Consider the following 19,230-nt stretch of genomic DNA (forward strand, 5'->3'; position numbering starts at 1 on the left):
TTTAAGTATCACTAGAGTCTTTTCACCGCATAGCCCATCTTTTAGCGTAGCAACTGGTTCATGGTATATACTATAGAAATGTTGGTTAGCATTAGCATTATATTTTATAGTTCACCAAGAATTTTCTCATAGATTAGAAAATTAAATTTTTGCAACAGTTCTGTGAAAGATAACATGATGAGAAAACTGAGGCTTAGAATATTTGTCTAATTTAACCTCACACAAGTTAACTGTATATACTGACTCCATACCCAGTGTTTGTCTAGTTTATATCATAAATGTTGCCTGTTTTGTAATCCAAAGGACGTATAGTAGATGCTTGGTGAAGATTAGTAGTATGGTTTTTACTGCAAGTATTGGAGGGAAAAATTAGGGAAAGCTTCAGTACTAGCAAAAGTTTTTACGTGATTGTCTCAAGGTTATTTTGAGGATCAAATGAGTTAATATGTGAAAAATATTTCAAACAGTGGCTGGCATGTAGTAAATACTCAAGAAATGTTGACTGTTATTTTTGTTATATTCTCATAGGTGATGTGCCTTAAACTGTACTTTAAGGATAGCTTTCAATAACTACAAGGAAGAGGAAGTGCACTCTGGGTGGAAGTGAATAATAGTAGCAAGAGAGTGAAAATTGTAAACACAAAGTGTGAGGTAACAGTGAGAAAATGGACTTAATTGGTAGGAAAAGTTTATATTAGGAAATATAAAATATTTTTTGGTATGTAGAGTAGGGCCAGATTATGGAAGACCTGGGGGACAAAAAAAAAGACTAATTTGGATTTGATAAGGTCAGCAGTAGGGAGCTACTAACATTTTTTGAGCAGGGTGGTTTACAGTGTTTCAGAAAGATTGGTCTGGCTGCAGTATTTGGGACATCAAAAAAGAGAGAACCAGCAGGTGGAAAGACAATAAGGACTAAATTTGGGTGACAGTAGGAGGATTAAAGAGAATGAAAATGAAGACTGATATTTTCCTTCTTTTCCCCTCCACCCTGCAATCCCAGCCAAGTATTGGAAACCAAAGTGCCTGAAAGAAGGTGCTGTTAACAGAAAATCACATGGCATGCAAGGAAACTGGTTTGGGAGGGAACAAATGGAGTCCGCTGTATGATTAAGGATATCTTTGGTTGTGAGAACTCTGTGGGAACAACAACTTTCTAAGTCATAATACACCACACTAATTTCCTTACTGTTACTTTTTGGTAAAAGATCATGATATTTATTAGAAAATAAAGTTTTTGTTATTGTTGTTGCATTGGCTAGAAAGCATTTGGTATTAAGTTTAAAGTTGATAACAAAAACAACAGTTAGGTTTTCAAAAGAGAAGGAAAAACTTAGTCTTGTTTTCCTACATCTCCTTAGACTCCCAGAATTCTTACAAAAACTTAAAATGTGTCAGATGGTTTTGTGTCTTTTCTTCAAATCCAATTTTAACAGAGGGCTAGTTTGGACTATTTGCACTTAATTTTTCGCTGTATTATAGAAAAATATTCTAGAAAACTGTTTGTTAATTCTTGCTAATATTCTTGTTGCTAAAGCAAGAAAACTGTTAAATATTGTGAATTGTCATATGTTTATTTGTGCATCTTCTTCCACTAAGCAAATTCTGTTTCATTTTAATTCTATTTCATAATCAGTCTGCAGTGTGGTGAATTTGGATTCAAGAAATGTGGCTATTTCTTGAATTTATATGGTGAATATGGACTCACTCCATTGCAGATGAATTAATCTCACACTTATAAAGTTGATTCTCAGAAGAATGTTACTAAAAGCCAAATGTATTTTTTATTGTTAAGTTTCATTGTAAAAAAATAATGTGTGTGCTTCTTGTAGGCTTTCAAAAAAGTATTATCTGACATGTCTTTCCTGCTACCTCTTTGCAGTCCTGGTGGTTGTGATTTTTATTGTAGACGTATGCTGTAAATTTATGGCATGTCAAAAGTGCAAAATTTAATATTAATTACAAAGGGAAGGGGAAAGGAAAATACTTTTTGTAGCACAATTTAATATGACTTCCTGACAATATTAAACTTTGGTGAGGAAAAGATACACAGAGCTTGACACATTTGAGAATGGTGAGATTTAAATGAATACAATCATAAAATGCCATAAGGAAGTGCTTATCTCATACAGATCATAATTGCTGTATCATGAAAACATACATTGTTCACTCAGAGGAAAACTGTCCTTTATCCACAAAGGACAAATATTTACACAGTACTGCAGTGTAATGTGTCCTAATTAGACAAGGCTAAAAAGCTTTAAAATGCTAAACTTTACTTCAGACTGGGCACAGTGGCTAACGCCTATAATCCCAGCACTTTGGGAGGCCAAGGCGGGCAATCACTTGAGATCAGGAGTTAGAGACCAGCCTGACCAACATGGTGAAACCCCGTCTCTATTAAAAATACAAAAATCAGCTATGTGTGGTGGTGGGCACCTGTAATTCCAGATGCTTGGGAGGCTGAGGCAGGAGAATTGCTTGAACCTAGGAGGCGGAGGTTGCAATGAACTTTGATTATGCCACTGCAATACAGCCTGGGTGACAGAGTGAGACTCTGTCTCAAACAAACAAACAAAAACTCAGTTTAGCACCTTTTAAAAAATCACTTGTATTAGTCTGTTCTCACACTGCTATAAAGATACTACTCGAGACTGGTTAATGTATAAACAAAAGAGGTTTAATTGACTCACAGTTCTGTATGACTAGGGAGGCCCCAGGAAACTTACAGTCATGGCAGAAGGCCAAGAGGAAGCAGGCTGCTTCTTCACAAGGCGGCAGGAGAGGAAGAGAGCTAGAGTGAGGGAGTGCCACACTTTAAAACCATCAGCTCTCCTGAGAACTAATTCATTATCACGAGGACAGCATGGGAGGAACTGCCCCCATGATCCAATCACCCCCACCATGTCCCTCCCTCAACAGGTGAGGATCACAACTCAAGATGAGATTTGGGTAAGGACACAGAGCCAAACCATATCAGCACTCCTCAACAAGTATGAGATAATACAGGAGCTACAGAGTTAACATTCACTGATAGATATACTCAGTATACATTTATTCTGCTCCAGGTCTTGTACTAAGTGTTGAGAATACACTGGGGAATAAGCCAGATACAGTCTCTGTCCTCAGAGAGCTTATGGTCTAGTGGGAAAGACAGCACTAATTATAACTGTGTCCAATGTTGCAAAAGAGAAGTGTAGGTTATCTCAGGGATATATTTTAGGCAAACCTAACCTAGCATCTTTCCCCAAGCTGTGGATGGGAGTAAATGGAGAGAAGAAAGCAGGAAATTTGCACAAAATTACTTATAGACTAGAAAAACCGAAATGTAATAATAGAAGTTAAGTGTTCTATAATTCCAAATTATTAATACTTTTATTTTACTGTGGGGGTGGGTGGGAAGGAGCGAGTGGAAGGAGCATTTAAGATGGATTTTAAAAGACAAATAAGATTTTTAGAAAAGATGTAGGGAAGAATGATCCAGATAAGAAGAGCAATACAGACACATGGTTTATTTGGATAATGTCAAGTAGTTCATTTAATTGTAATATAATAATAGCTCCTATAGTGAGTACTCACTCTGCACAGGCCTCACAGTATCTTAAATCACATACTGATTTAAGCTTGAAGTTTGTATTTAATTCAGTAGGCCATAAGCCCGTGAAGTTCCTTGAGGATATGTGTAGTCAGTTCAGATGTGTACTTTGGGAAGCTTCCTCTGGAAATTCTACGTGGGATGATTTGAAAAGTATCTGCGTATGTAGGTAACAGTAGAAGTCAAGAGAATAGTGTCAAGGACACAACCTCGGGAGAAAAGCCAGTGTGAGACTCTGAAGGTGTGCTAGCCTTATTCATCATAGTTTAAAACATAGTTAGAAACATATGTAGCTTAGTGATTAAGAAGCCAGACTTTAGGCCAGACAATTCTGGGTTCAAATAATTACTGATAATTTATTGGTTGTGGACCAGATACTTAACCATGCCAACTCTCATAGGAATTGTGACACCTATAGTGTTGTGAGGATTACATGAATGAATTAGTATTTGTAAAAGGCTCAGTTGGCACTGTGTCTGTCATATAAGATATGCTCAGAAAATGCTAGCTATTACTATATTCATTCATTCAATATGTATTACGTATTTACCATGTGCCAGACACTATGCTAGATGCTGGGATATAATAGCAAAGAAGATACACATGGTCTCACAGGCCTCACAGTTGAGTAGCGGATGTAGACTACTAAAATGGCACGTACATTACTGTACTGGCAGTTCATTGGGCTCTCCTAGCACAGAATTATTTTGGCCTGGGACAGGGTCAACTTCTCCAAGGAAGTGACTTCTAATCTGAAATAGTCAGTCCTGGCCAAAATAACAACAGTATTATGAAGGGTGTAAGAGAAACTGTTCCATCTGTTCTGGCATAGTTTTACCCTTGTTGCTAATAAAGAACAGCAGTACAGATCTTAAACTCTCTATGTACAACCATAAGTGAGAAACAAATTCATTTGAACTGACAGCTACCAAAGATGCACAGCTGCCATCTGGTGACAAACAAACCCCTTGCACACCCCTTATGATTTGATAAGCTAGATGTTTTACCGAGGTTGTCTGAACAGGATGGGTTGCAGTTGTTGGTAGTAACAGCTTTTTCATTATTTCTAAGTATTTATAGTTTCATATTCTGTTTGTCACAGGTCTGAAGTTCCTTTTTTTTTTTTTTTTTTTTTTTTTTAAGTGACAGGGTCTTACTGTATTGCCTAGGCTGAAGTACAGTGGCATGATCATAGCCCACTGCAACCTTTAACTCCTGAGCTCAGGCAATCCTCCCATGTCAGCCTCCCACGTAGCTGGGACTACAGGCATACACCACCATGCCTAGCTGATTTTTAATTTTTTTGTTAAGGTGGGGTCTCACTCTGGTGACCAGGATGTTCTTGAACTCCTGGCCACAAGTGATTGTCCTGCCTCAACTCCCATAGTGCCGGGGTTACGACATGAGCCACTATGCCTGACTCAAGTTCCAGAATTTTAGTGTATTGTTATTAATCCCGTTCTATCTCTATTTTACTATATTTTCTGAAAGCTTGGAAGGTAGTATTACCTTGGGAAAGCTTAATCTTTATAAGAGCAATGACTCTTACAGGATAGGTGTAAACAGTGATACTGCAAACTCTGAGAAAGGAGATACTTCTTGAGGCATATCCAATTGTGATAATATTTTCCATTCATTGTCTTTGCAAAAATATAGTCTAGTTTGATGAAACAGGAATATTATTTTCTAGATATTTTATTTTTCCAAAGAAAAATAAGTAATTAGAATAACATCAACTTTCAGATTTCCTAATGAAATAATATGAAGACTTGGGGAATCTGACTGTTTTCTGATTCCTGTTCTGTAGTGCCCTCTGTTTCCCTGTGCGTATACAGATAACCGAGTGTGCTGCAGCTGTTTATGACTCAAAATGACAGGTATAAATGTCGAGTTTTACTGTAAATGAGAATCTCATTCAATTGTAACTATTAGCCAAATTTAAGAAAAAATACATAATGTTTGTGATTTATTAGTGTTGTGATTTACTAGTATACCCAAGTCTACCTGGTTTTTTGAAAAACTGTAAGATGTATGTTTAAAAAGTGGTGTCCCATGTTAAAGGGTGCTTCATTAAGTGTTGTGCTGTATTTTACTTGGTCAGTTTGATTTTAAAATACCTGCATTATCAAACAAATGACTATTAATTTTTTTTGAGTATTCAGATTTTAAAAGTCTATTTTTCTTCATAGGATGATTCGATTTTATGTAAATTGTGAAAATACTATCTCAAATGATAAGATATTTGCCAAAGTGTATTTGTTTATAAACAGTTTCTTTTTTTTTTTTCCTCATTGATTTTTTTTTTTAAGTGGAAAATGCCTCACATTGTGCTCTTTTCTTTAGGTTCATTGTAGGGAAGGAAGAAATTCCCACACACTCTTTTTCACCAGAGGCAGCATATGCAAAAGTGGAACAAAAGAGAGAGCAACACAAGGAAAAACCCAGAAGAATGAATATGATCGGTCTAGTCAGGAAATTTGTGGATTCAATGTGAGCACTTTATCTTGATATTTTAACCTACTTTGTCACTGTTTCATATGATATTTGTACCGTGCCACGATATTTTTGTTTTCTATTCAGGTAATGATGATCATTTTTCATCAGAAACTGCATAGAATTTTATAAAAGGCACACAATGGCAAGTGAATATTATTTATTATTTCTGGCAGGACTGTAGACCATCATATGCCTTTAAAATAGGTTTACATAGAATTGGAATGCTTTTGTATTTCAAACCAGGCAGAATCACAGGAGGCCATGATGGAGAACTTCAGGAAACTGATTAATATGTGTTGATTTAATGTGCCAAGTGTGGAAAGAAGGAAGCAAAATTCCTGAGAGAGATTCAAGAAGATTAAGGAATAATAAGGGACAACCCTTAAGTAAAGGATATTTTGTAAGAGTGAACATTTTTGGGGTTCTCAAACTGAAATGTTTTTATTTGTATATTATAAAAAGAAGTTTTCAGGTTTCATACAGATTTTCGTTTATATTTCTAGTGTAGTGTAGATATTTAAGAAAATAAATTTAATAGTTTGAAATTAGATTATCAACCAATAAATAAAATCTTGGTAGTGATATTTTAGAGAGGGTGGAATGAGTAGGCAATAAAGAAAGTTAGGGGATCAATTATAGCAAGGGCTCCTAACCCCTGGGCCATGGGCCAGTATTGGTCCGAGGCCTTTTAGGAACCCGGCCACACAGCAGGAGGTGAGCAGCAGGCCAGCGAGCATTACCATTTGAACTCTGCCTCCTGTCACATCAGCAGTGGCATTAGATTCTCATAGGAGCACAAACCCCATTGTGAACTGCGCGTGTGAGGGATCTAAGTTGTGTGCTTCTTATGAGCATCTAATGCCTGATGATGTGGAGTGGAACAGTTTCATCCTAAACCATCCCCCTCTCCCACCACCCAGTCAGTGGAAAAATTGTCTTCCATGAAACCAGTCCCTGGTGCCAAAAAAGTTGGGGACCATTGAGTTATAGGAAGCTGAGGTCCTTTAATAAATTAGAAAACCTATGTTTCACTCTTATTTTCCCTCTACCAGCATTGTAACTTTGGATGAGAGATTTAACCATTGTGCATTTCCAAATTCTTATCTGTTAACTGGGATTAATAATCTCTATTAAGAATTGCTGTGAGCATTAAATGAGATAACATCTATGAACTTGCCTGACATAAAATATGAGCACAGGGAGGGTACTCAGATTTTTATTGAATTTAAAGGTTTTGTCTTCATCTTAACATACAATACATCTAGAAGATAACAGGAATAATTATGGTAGTTGAATTTATTAAACAAGTTCAAAAATAGTTATGGGTTACCTCAGTGGAAAAAAGGGAGAAAGGATCCTATTAATGGAAATAATTTCAACGGGAATCAGAGGGGAATGCAGAGAATGAATTATATGGGTAAATGATGCCTGGGGCGTCAGAACTGATCAGGTCATGACAGAACGTATCAGAGTAGCCTCAGTGGGTCTACTGGTGTGAAAGCAGATGCAGAATAATACAGAAGCAAAGCAAATAATACAGGAGACAGGCAGTCCAGGTTCTGGGAAGCCATTTATGAGTGACTAAGAAAGACTAATTGACAGTACAGTTGATACCAGGATTTAACTTCACTAGCAAAGAAAGGTTAGGCCAGGCATGGTGGCTCACACCTATGAAACTAACACTTTGGGAGACTGAGGTAGGAGAATCACTTGAGGCCAGGAGTTTGAGACCAGCCTAGACAACATAGCAAGACCCTGTCTCAAAAAAATTTAAAAATTAGGTAGGCATGGTGGCATGTGCCTGTAGTCCTGGCTACTCAGGAGGCTGAGGTGGGAGGATTGCTTGAGCCTAGGAGTTTAAGGCTGCAGTGATCTATGATCATTATGATCATGCTACTATACTCCAGCTTGGGTGACAGAGTGAGACCCCCATCTCTTAAAAAAAAACACCAAAACCCCGAAAAACAAAGGAAGCTTAACAATTTCAGTGTAGTTCTGGTAGCAATGGCTGAGAAGTGTCTTTGAAGGGGACACTTAAAAGTGTGAAGAGTGATGGCTTGCATGAGGCAGCCTTTCTCTTATTCACTGCTTTTCAGGCCTCCAGCTTTAATCACTCAGCAGCTTCACATGGCCAGATATGCCTTAGCATTCTAAAGATATAAGGGCTATGGCCAGTGTGAACTGAACTGTTGCTGTCACCGTTGACTAGGAAAGGCTGTATACTCCAGCTGTAGTGCAGAATTGGATTTCTGTAAAGGTCTTGCTAATCAATTTGCGAATGGGATTGGAGAGGTGCAGAGCCAGAACATTGCTCTACAAGTTATTGTTATAAACAGGAAAACATTCATATGGTTCAACCATGAAAATAATTAATTAGCTACAGTCTGAAAGAAGTTATAAAGACCGCTTGTTTTGCAACATGAACCCTCAAAGAGAGAGGGAGAGTTAGAACCATGTTAGATATTCGACTTTTTTATGCCTAGGGTTAATAAATAGTCTTGGATCCAACATGCTAAATAATTAAAATGAGTGCATCATGAACAGTAGTCCTCCCAGCAGAAATATTTATTAAACACTAGAGGGTTAAGTGGTTTACAGTTAAATCACAAATTAACTACTTTTGAATTACCACATGATCTCTATTTCTATATTTATTTCAACTGAATTTTGAATCCTAATACTATATCATGTTTCTTTTCCAGATGTTTTCTCTCAAATCTAATTAAGTATAAATTCCTGTAACCTGAGCACATTCTCATTATGACTTTTGCTCAAGTACTGACTTCATGGATGATTTATTACCATTATACTCTACAATAAGCAATTTAAAGTTTCCAAAAGACTTGGCAGAGTATATACATAATATATACGTATTTTTTCATATTTAATCACAAATACCTAACAGGGTGGTTTCTCTAGTCCATATTCAAGTATTTTGACTGCAGTCAGATAGTTTATACAATGTGTCAAAAGGTAAGCAGCAAGTAGAAAAAGCAAAAATATCTGTTGTTCTTGCTTCTGTATTTCCTAAAACACCAAAAGTGACACACATTTAGAAGTAGTGAGTGGCACGGTGGCTCATACCTGTAATCCCAGAACTTTGGGAGGCCAAGGCGGGCGGATCACCTGAGGTCAGGAGTTCGAGACCAGCCTAACCAACATGGTGAAACCCCATCTCTACTAAAAATACAAAAATTAGCCGGGCGTGGTGGCGGGTGCCTGTAATCCCAGCTACTTGGGAGGCTGAGGCAGGAGAATGTCATGAACCTGGGAGGCAGAGGTTGCAGTGAGCTGAAATTGCACCATTGCACTCCAACCTAGGGGACAAGAACGAGACTTTGTCCCCCCCCCAAAAAAAAGAAGTGAGTGATGTTTTCTTCTCTTTTTCTTTTGTTTTTCTTGGTTAGAAAGCTTTAAACAGATCCACAAACATATACAAACACATGGATATACACACTTTAATTATAATTAGTTTAATTTTTTTGGGTTCACTTTCAGATGCAAACATGGACCAAGGCATAGATGTTGCAAACATTATGAAGATAATTGCATCTCTTATTGCATTAAAGTAAGTATATGAAAGTATGTACTTTATTAACAATAGGGAATGGGTATAGAAATAACTTATTTAGAAATAATTTAAAAGTAAATGGAAAAGTTGACATTAATAACTGCTATCATTCTTTGAATCTGACTTCAAGAGATGAGAAATTTATGACAATAGGTGACAGTTTAGCTTTCAGTATTCACTTACCAGATCCTTAAATAATTTAAAAATTAGCTTATTTAAAAATTGGCTTACTTAAAACTTACAACATAGAAGATAAGATGGGATAACAACAAGGAAACATAAAGTCATTAAAATTTGTACTTTGTAATGTATCCTCATTAGAACTACATCCTAGAACAAAACTCCCAGACTGTGCTGTGTGCTAGCTGGATCAGCACTCACACACATACACTGTATGCACTGTGCCCAGTCTGGTACAATGGCATTTAATTTTGGACTTGTAAAACTATTACTTTTTTTTTAAGCCATTGAGGTAACTGGAGCATGTCCACAGTTGCTCTACATTAACAGAGCTAACTATGCCTGGCATAATTTCCTGACTCCCTAGTGGACTTGTGTACTAGCGTGTCTCTCCCTCCTCCCCTGCCGTTGTATTGTCCCTCCTCCCTTCTCCCATCACCACCACTTCTGGGAAGAAAGTTACTTTCTTTGCAGTCAGCATGGCACAGGTGACACCACCTGCTGCAAGTTCTTTAGTTTTTTTTTTTTTTTTTTTTTTTTTTTTAAAGATGGAGTCTCGCTCAGCCACCCAGGCTGGAGTGCAGTGGTGCGATCTTGGCTCACTGCAACCACCGTCTCCTGGGTTCAAGCAATTTTCCCACCTCAGCCTCCCAAGTAGCTGGGATGATTACAGGCACCCATCATCATGCCTGGCTGATTTTTGTGTTTTAGTAGAGGCGGGGTTTCACCATTTTAGCCAGGCTGGTCTTGAACTCCTGACCTTAGGTGATCTGCCTGCCTTGACCTCACAACACTAGGAATACAGGTGTGAGCCACCGCGCCCAGCCAAGTTCCTTAGTTTTGAATGGTGCTCTAACAGTTCCAATGCTGTAGAAAGTTTATGTTCTTCTTGCAATTTTAGTCTCTACTCAGTTGATGATGAGAAGAGCAGAGTTGTGCAGCACCCCAAAAGACAGCCCCTTTATGGTTACTCTAGAAAGGAGGAACTGTCCCACATTAGTGCTCATGAAGGTAAACATCTGTGACCCAGTGTTGACGGTACCATTTGCCCAGCCCACACTTAGCTTCACAATTCCCCAGAATGACCAAGGATAAAACAGTAGGGTTTTGTTTAGTTTTGTTCCTCGGTTGTGCAATACTTTCTGACACTCTTTCCAAATTTGATTTCCTGCCTCAGTTTAAAGTGGCCAAAAAAAAAAAAAGTAACATTGCTGGCAGTCCAAGTCAGCTGGTACCTGGATTTATTATTCCTTCCAACTGAACATGATTGTAGTTCAAAGGAAAGCATTAGATGGGGATCTAAGAGAAGTATTTGGATTAAATCAGAGGTATTTGAGAAATTTGGAGTGGGGGAGGTAATATTAAAAAAAATTGTATGAGAAAGTTAGTGAGAATTTCCAAGCAATAAAAAACTAGTGATTCTTTCAAATGTGTACCAGTACTGTAAACTTGGCAATTTATGTATAAATTGGAATACTGTATTATATCCATGAATGTAAAACTATTTGGAGACCTGTGGGTAAGGAATTTAAGCCATAAACATGGTAGCGAAATTTTTTGACAATGAACCTCATTATTTCAAAAACTTAATTACACCATATGTTAAATCACATCCCTGAGTAAATCCTCATATTAATTACATTGTCCTCAACATTCTGTACTCCATTCACACTAACTTTTTCTTGGTTCCTTACACCTACCAGCCTCTTAATTGGCTTTATATTTTCTGTCTGAGCTGTCTGAAACGTTTTTCTCATGCTAACTTCTTCTCTTTTGGTTCTATTTAAATGTCACATCATTTACATGTCTGCCCTTAACATTTAATCTAATATAGATTGCCCTGTTAATGTCTATCCTAGTGTCTTGATTACTTCCTTCATAACATTTATTATAATCTTTTGTATTTGTTTACTTAGTTATTTTCTTTTCCACTAATGAACATGAAAGCTCCACGAAGGCAAGAACTCTGTGTCCTCCTCGTCACTGTTATCCCCAGCATCTAGTGTAATGTTTGATACATAACAGGCATTCAGCAAATATTTTCTAAGTACATTAATGGGTGGATGAATAGTTCTCTTGAAAATAGTATGAAAAAGATTGTAATGTAATTATAATCCCTAAATCCTTAGATTATCATTATAAGGTATCAGTGGCAAGATAGAAGTGTGACCATTTCATTCATTTAACAAATACTAGGCAATTTCAGTTAAGCAGATGCTTGAGAATTCACAGTAATTGATTGGACAATTTGATTTTATGTTTTAATAAGGTATTAGGTAGTTTCAGGTAAATTAACCAGTGTTTCCTCATAGTAATTAATTCTTTTTCTAAAAAAGAAAGCTGTAGTCCAGAAAATACAAACCTGACTTTTGGGCATACACTGCTAAGAGTGTAAATATTTTTCCATTCCAGTCGGAGTTAGAGAGGAGGAGGATGGGACACTGGTATTAACAATGTATTGGTTGAACTGTATAGAAAATACTATTCTTTTTGTTAATGTTTTGTGCTAATTGAAATTTTTCAGTTTAATATTAATTACTTATAGTCTCTCAGACATCTAAAATTCATCTTCATAAATACGGAAATGAAATTGACCAATAATAGTCATCCTCTCCAGATCTCTTTTGCATTACGGACAGTTGAAGGAAATATAGAGAAATGTTAACAGTAAATTTGTAGTAGGTTTGCTTTTTCAAGTTTAATTTGATATACCTAAAGCTACTCCTCCCTAGGGATGTTTTAGCCCGACATAGTGGAGCACAGGAATGAAAACCTAGATATAATTATGCACTCCCTGCCCCCTGGAAGTTCTTCTTACCTGAGCATTTTAAAAATTAGCACCAGAGGTCTGAACAAATAATGAAAATATTTTTCTATGAAAATAATCCCTACTCGTGCTAATCATTAAGAGCAGTTTTCTGTTAACATTTTTCAAGAGCATTTGGTTTTATTAAGTAGTTTTTGGAATTTTAGTGCTTTTGTATGTAAAACTCATTTGTGGTTTAGGAATTTAAAATCCTGATTATTGTCAACAAAATGTCAAGAAATGGAATTCTGGTACATAGGCAAGCTTGGCCAGTGCTTGTGAGACTTTTTAAGTCTTTGTAAATCAGAGAAACGAAACTCATTCCAAGACTTCACTCTTATTTTTAAGGTAATTGTTTTAAAATTATTGTTTGAGGTTTTAAGGCTTTATTTTGAAAGTTGCTGTGCTATAAACTTAGATTAAATTTGTTTTGTCTTGTTTCTATTTTGAGATGGTAAAATTCATATTCTATGAAAAACTTCAAAATTTGTTTGTAAATCAGATTTTCCTCCAAATTTCCTCTAGGGTTTCATCAGAATGTTTAGCGTGGGGTACTTGATCCAGTGCTGCCTCCGAATCCCCTCTGCATTTAGGCATCTATTTACACAGCCATCTCGGCTACTTTCTCTCTTCTACAATAAAGAAAACTTCCAGCTTGGAGCTTTTCTTGGCTCTTTTGTTAGTATATACAAGGTAAGTAAGGCTTTTAGAAGAGAAAAGAAAAATGGGAAATAAATAACATTGCTATTGTTAGAATGAGAGATGGCCTTAGTTCACTTATTTTTTAATGCTTCTTTCTGGAATATTCATAGATACCTTGAACATAACCAGATCTATACAATGTATTGGGAAGTGAGGGTGCAGAAATTTCTTCTTTTAAAATATTATTTAATATACTTGAATGTGTAGACATGTTTGCATTTAGGTATGGTATTAAACATTGTCAGACTCATTTTCTTTTTCAGAACATAGACACCCAGAAAATATGAATTTTTTGGATATTTCCAACATCAAAAATGATATTAATATGCCTGGTTTATTTGTTTTTTTAATCATATTTACTGCCTGGTTATTAGTTTAAATGTATTTCAGATCTTTCTAGCTGAAATAAACACTTGATAGAATCGGTGAGGATTTTCTATTGTAACTTATATAAGCAATGACTTATGTTCCTTCTTCCACCCACTCCCAATTGCTACTACACTGTCTCAAATAACCAGAGTTCACAGTCTTCCACCCCATTCTGTATGTTCCTATAAAAGTGCCCGCACATATATAAGCCTACACCTAAACATATATGTAGAGATCATTCTTAACCTAGTACTCTGCAACTTTAAGTGATGGCCTTTTGCATAATGGAGTCACTAGTATGTAAATCATATTTTATAAAACACTTAAAAGATTCTTAATCTGAATATAGTCTCTAAATGGTAAAGTGTGTTAATTAATGTTGACCTAACACATGGACATAAAGATAACAACAGAAGTCACTGGGGGCTTCTAGAGGAGGGAGGGAGGGAGGGAGCAGGGCAAGAGTTGGAAAACTAGTGCCTGGGTATCAGGATCAATCATACCCCAAACCTCAGCACCACACTTTATACCCCATAACAAATCTGCACGTGTATCCCCCGAGTCTAAAAAAAAAAAAGTTGCAATTAAAAAAAAAAAAAAGAGATTAGAACATGTACACACACAGAGGAATGACCACACGAGGACACAGGGAGAAGGTGGCCATCTGCTAGCCATGAAGAGAGGCCTCAGGAGGAGCGAACCTTGAGCATACCTTGATCTTTGAACTCCCAGCCTGTATGACTGTGAAAAAAATTGATTTGTTGTTTTTTTTTAATCTACAATCACAAATTGCTCACTTTTGCCGTAATTTTACTCTATAAAAGATATGTGTGGCCAGGCGCGGTGGCTCACGCCTGTAATCCCAGCACTTTGGGAGGCCGAGGTGGGCGGATCATGAGGTCAGGAGATCGAGACCATCCTGGCTAACACGGTGAAACCCCGTCTGTAATAAAAATACAAAAAAAATTAGCTGGGTGTGGTGGTGGGCACCTGTAGTCCCAGCTGCTGGGGAGGCTGAGGCAGGAGAATGGCATGAACCCGGGAGGTGGAGCTTGCAGTGAGCCGAGATCGTGCGACTGCACTCCAGCCTGGGTGACAGAGCGAGACTCCATCTCAAAAAAAAAAAAAAAAAAAAAAAAAAAAAAAAAGATACATCTTTTGAGCACAGGGATTGTGGCTCATTTTGCAGGAACATGCAGCAGGCATTCCAATATGTCCGACTAATGAATTAAGGACATTAAAGGAGTGTGCATTTTCGTAGATGGGATTTGTCTACCTTCCCTCTGTCTACAAAAAATATATATATATATTTCATTCATATTTTATTTCTTTGAATAAGCGTTAATGTATATTTTAATAAATATATTGAAAGAAGGATATATATTCTGTGGGTATATATATGTGTGTATATATATACATGCACATATACACACTTTTTGTTAAACTCAAATAAAATTAATGGTGGGAAAACTGAATTCTAGAATTATTTAGGGTAACATGGTGAGTGTCATTTTCTGTAAAAATTTACACATACAAGATAGGTATGGATAAAATATTTTGAAAAGGAAAGGAGGAATAATAAACTATAGATAATGGATCACTTGTTATGAAATATTACTAATGTTAAAAACATTTTCAATATGGTTTGACTAGGAAGCATTACTAATGTATTTGAATATACAAGAGTTAAGGACAGATTATTGGTAATTGCATGTTTATATTCACATTTAAAAAAATTTCTCACGTTACAGCATTTGTATTTATTCTTAATGTAAACTCTTAACTATTTACATGTGGATTATCTCCAACATTTTTAGCCCCAGGTTGGTTATTCCCTACCATCTAGCATATCTCAGAGTGTGTTTTGTTTTGCTTTTTTCTTTTTCTTTTTCTTTTTTTTTTTTTTGGGTTTTGTCCCCTTTTTTCTTTTTTTTTTTTTAATTTATTTATTATTATTATACTTTAAGTTGTAGGGTACATGTGCATAACGTGCAGGTTTGTTACATATGTATACTTGTGCCTTGTTGGTGTGCTGCACCCATCAACTCGTCATTTACATCAGGTATAACTCCCAATGCAATCCCTCCCCCCTCCCCCCTCCTCCCTCCCCATGATAGGCCCCGGTGTGTGATGTTCCCCTTCCTGAGTCCAAGTGATCTCATTGTTCAGTTTATTTTTCATTTTTGTTACTATTTATTTACTTAGGTAATACAAACAAATGGTATTAAACTAACAAAAATACAACTGGGTCAGAAAATTTCAGAAAATATTCATGTGGTGTGTTCAAAAACTGTATGTGATTTTTCAAAAACAAATTGCCCATGCTATAGTGTCTTTGTAAGAATGTTAAGAGAAGCGCAGGCAAATAAACCTTGTTTTTTCTGTTTCTTGGTGAACTGACCCTTTTTAAAAAATTTGGTAAGGTTCTTCTTTATCGCTGGTAATATTCATTGTTTTATAGTCTACATTTAATATTAATATAACTACTTCAACTTTTTAAAATTATCGTTTGATGTAATAATGTTTCCATTCTTTCACTTTAATTTTTCCGTCTTCATTTGAAAAACTGGTTTCTTTTAGGCTGCAGAGAGTTGGCCCTTTCTTATAGAATCTGATCATCTCTGTCTTCTAATTGGCATGTTTGTACTGTTTACATATAATAAATTATATAGTTTATGATGTGATTGCGTTTAAACCTACTTTCATGTTGTTTTGTGTTTGTTCCTTTTTTTTCTTCTTTTTTTTTTTCTTTTTCGGCCTTCTGGATTGATTGTGTATTTTACTATGGCTCCATTCTATCTTCATGATTGCCTTATTATTTGTGCTTGCTTTCATTTAGTGGCTGCCATAACATTTTATAATACACATTTTTAATGTATCAGCCAATCTTCACGTAATGTTATACTACTTCACATACAGTGTCAGACCTTACAACAGTGTACTTTGAATTTCTCCTTCGCATCCTTTGTTATAGAATTTAACATTTATCATTTATTTTTATATGTGTTATACACTCCACAATGCGTTGTTACTATTTCTGTTTTAGATCAGGGGTCAGCACACTTTTTCTGTGAAGAGCCAGATCATGACTATTTTAGGCTTTGTGACCATATGGTCTCTGTCATAACTACCCACCTCTGCTGTTTCAGTGTGAAAGCAGCTATAGACAATATATAAATGAATGAGTGTGGCTGCTTCAGTAAAACTTTATCACACTGTAATTAGAACTTTGTATAATTTTCACATCGTAAAATGTCATTCTTTTGATTTATTTTTCATTTATTTAGGACTGTAAAAATGATTATTAGCTCCTGAGCCATATAAAAACAAGTGGCAGGCCGGATTTGGCTAGTGAGCCATAGTTTGCTGACTCCTATTTTAGATAGTTAATTAACTTTTCGTGCAAGTAAATATAAGAAAAATATGTCTTCTAAATTTACCTTCACTTTTCTATTTCCAGAACTCTGCATTTCTTTTCATAGTTCTAAATTTTTGTCTCGTGTCATATTCCTTCTATCTTTAACATTTGTGTGAGCTCAGATCTGCTGGTGATGGATTTTCTCAGCTTTTATTTGTCTGGAAAAAATATTTGTTTCATCTTCAGTTTTGAGAAATATTTTCTCTGGGTATAGAATTGTGGCCTGACAGACTTGTTTAACCAGCGTTTTGTTCTTGTTAAAATGGGAATGATGCTTTTCTCAGCATTCGATAGCTAGGCAAAAGTGGAATTTATGGATTTATTTTGAAAAATCAGTGCAATAAAAATATTATGTGTAATTTCTTAATAGAGTCTATCCAGAGTAATAACTTTATAAAATATTATTTTTCATAATTTTTCCCATCACATATTCAGTTTGATTTAGATAAGATCACTAATTGAACTGCAAGGTAATCTGATGAATTGATTCATTATAGTTGTTTTTGTTTTATGCTTTTGTTTCTAGAAATGAAATAACTGTAGTCATTGTATTTTCTCCTTAACTAGGGTACTAGTTGCTTCCTGCGCTGGATCAGAAACTTAGATGATGAACTACATGCTATTATAGCTGGTAAAGCAATAATGAAAAATGAAGTTATTATTGTATTAATCAGTAGTAGGAATGAATTAGAAATACCATCCAATTCATCCAATTTCTATGGATCTTCCTTTCTCTATTGTAATAGAATCCCAGTTGAGGCACTTGTCCAAATACTTTGTGATGTTTAACATATTAAGGCACTGTTGCCATCTGATGTTTTGAGTTGACAGTGTAATGACTTGGGTATCTGTCCTGCTATAGGCCATAAATCCTAGCGAATGTGTCACAAAAGAACGTAAAGCCTTATAGTTACTATATAAGTGATTAATGGAAGTTCAAGTAGATTTCATTGAAAATTCTATTTTTACCATGAGAAAATGGCATATATTTTCATAATAACTTTTTAAAGGACCTTAATCATTTTATTAAAAAATCTAAATATTATTTTCTATAAGTGTAATATATTATTAAATTAAATAGATAATTTATCAGGTATTTATTAGGAATAATCTTAGTTATTAGTATTCGACAACTCCTCTCTTCCCCGGCCTTGGTTTTCCATTTATAGAATGAATGAAAGCAGTGCTGTGGAGAGAAGTATTGATAGCACTAAAAATTATTTGAACTATTTAATATTAGAAGAATATATGAATAAATATTTCCACTTAAAATCAACATGATACCAAAAGGCTTTGAAAAATTATTTTTTTTAATTGTATTTGGCAAGACCACTCCTCTTTAAAGTTAAAATAGAAATGTAAAGCTTCTTGTTATACATAAATCAGAACTGTTTATTTCTAACTCTGAATATCAATTTTTAAATAAAAAAATATGCAATAATAACTCACCCCATTTTAATGTCATCTGGTGTATTACTGTCCTTGATTGTGTTGTAACAGAGGTAGTGCTGATTTGTGTAACTGAATTTACATTTCTGATGACGTAATGCTAAATAAACACTTTGCGATCTTATCAGTTATTTCTTATTTCTTGTTTCAGGATTTTTGGCAGGTATATCAATGATGTTTTATAAAAGCACAACAATTTCCATGTACTTAGCATCCAAATTGGTAGAGGTAAGCAAAATTTTTATGCATGAAAAGTTCCAAAGAATATAAAGCTTTTAGCTGCTGACTGTTTTAACAGCAAATATATATCCCAATGGCAAAAGTAAATTTTAATCCTCTAAAAGTATTTGCAAAGTTGATTCCCCTGTGTTTTTCTGTGTATGTGTGTGTTATTTTCAAATATACATTAATTTTAGAAAGAGTAGTGTAATTAACCTTCATGCACCCATCATGCAGCTTCAACAGTTACCAGCATTTGCCCAGTCTCCTTTCATCTACACTCCTCAACCCCACAGGTACTGAATTGTTTTAAAGCAAATCCCAGACATTATATCATTTCATCCTTAAAAAAATCTCATAGTAAAGACTCCTTAAAGAATAAAGGCTAAAGGCTTCTTCAAAACAAACAAATCAACAATACCTCA

The 19,230-nt window shown here is 35.5% G+C and overlaps 1 protein-coding gene across 7 annotated transcripts in view; it reads left to right on the forward strand.

Annotated features, from left to right (window-relative positions):
• The window catches only part of TMEM135 (transmembrane protein 135), a 262,469-nt gene that overhangs the window by 234,349 nt on the left and 8,890 nt on the right, over positions 1-19,230 (forward strand). For all 7 annotated transcript variants that reach the window (XM_077964170.1, XM_077964168.1, XM_015115383.3 and 4 more), the window contains 5 exons: positions 5,939-6,085; positions 9,590-9,659; positions 13,174-13,341; positions 17,705-17,768; positions 18,738-18,814. In XM_077964170.1, coding sequence (XP_077820296.1) covers positions 5,939-6,085; positions 9,590-9,659; positions 13,174-13,341; positions 17,705-17,768; positions 18,738-18,814 — 526 coding nt within the window. The remainder of the gene's footprint in view (positions 1-5,938; positions 6,086-9,589; positions 9,660-13,173; positions 13,342-17,704; positions 17,769-18,737; positions 18,815-19,230) is intronic.

Source organism: Macaca mulatta, chromosome 14 (genome assembly GCF_049350105.2).
Source record: "Macaca mulatta isolate MMU2019108-1 chromosome 14, T2T-MMU8v2.0, whole genome shotgun sequence".
In the NCBI taxonomy this organism is placed as follows: domain Eukaryota; kingdom Metazoa; phylum Chordata; class Mammalia; order Primates; family Cercopithecidae; genus Macaca; species Macaca mulatta.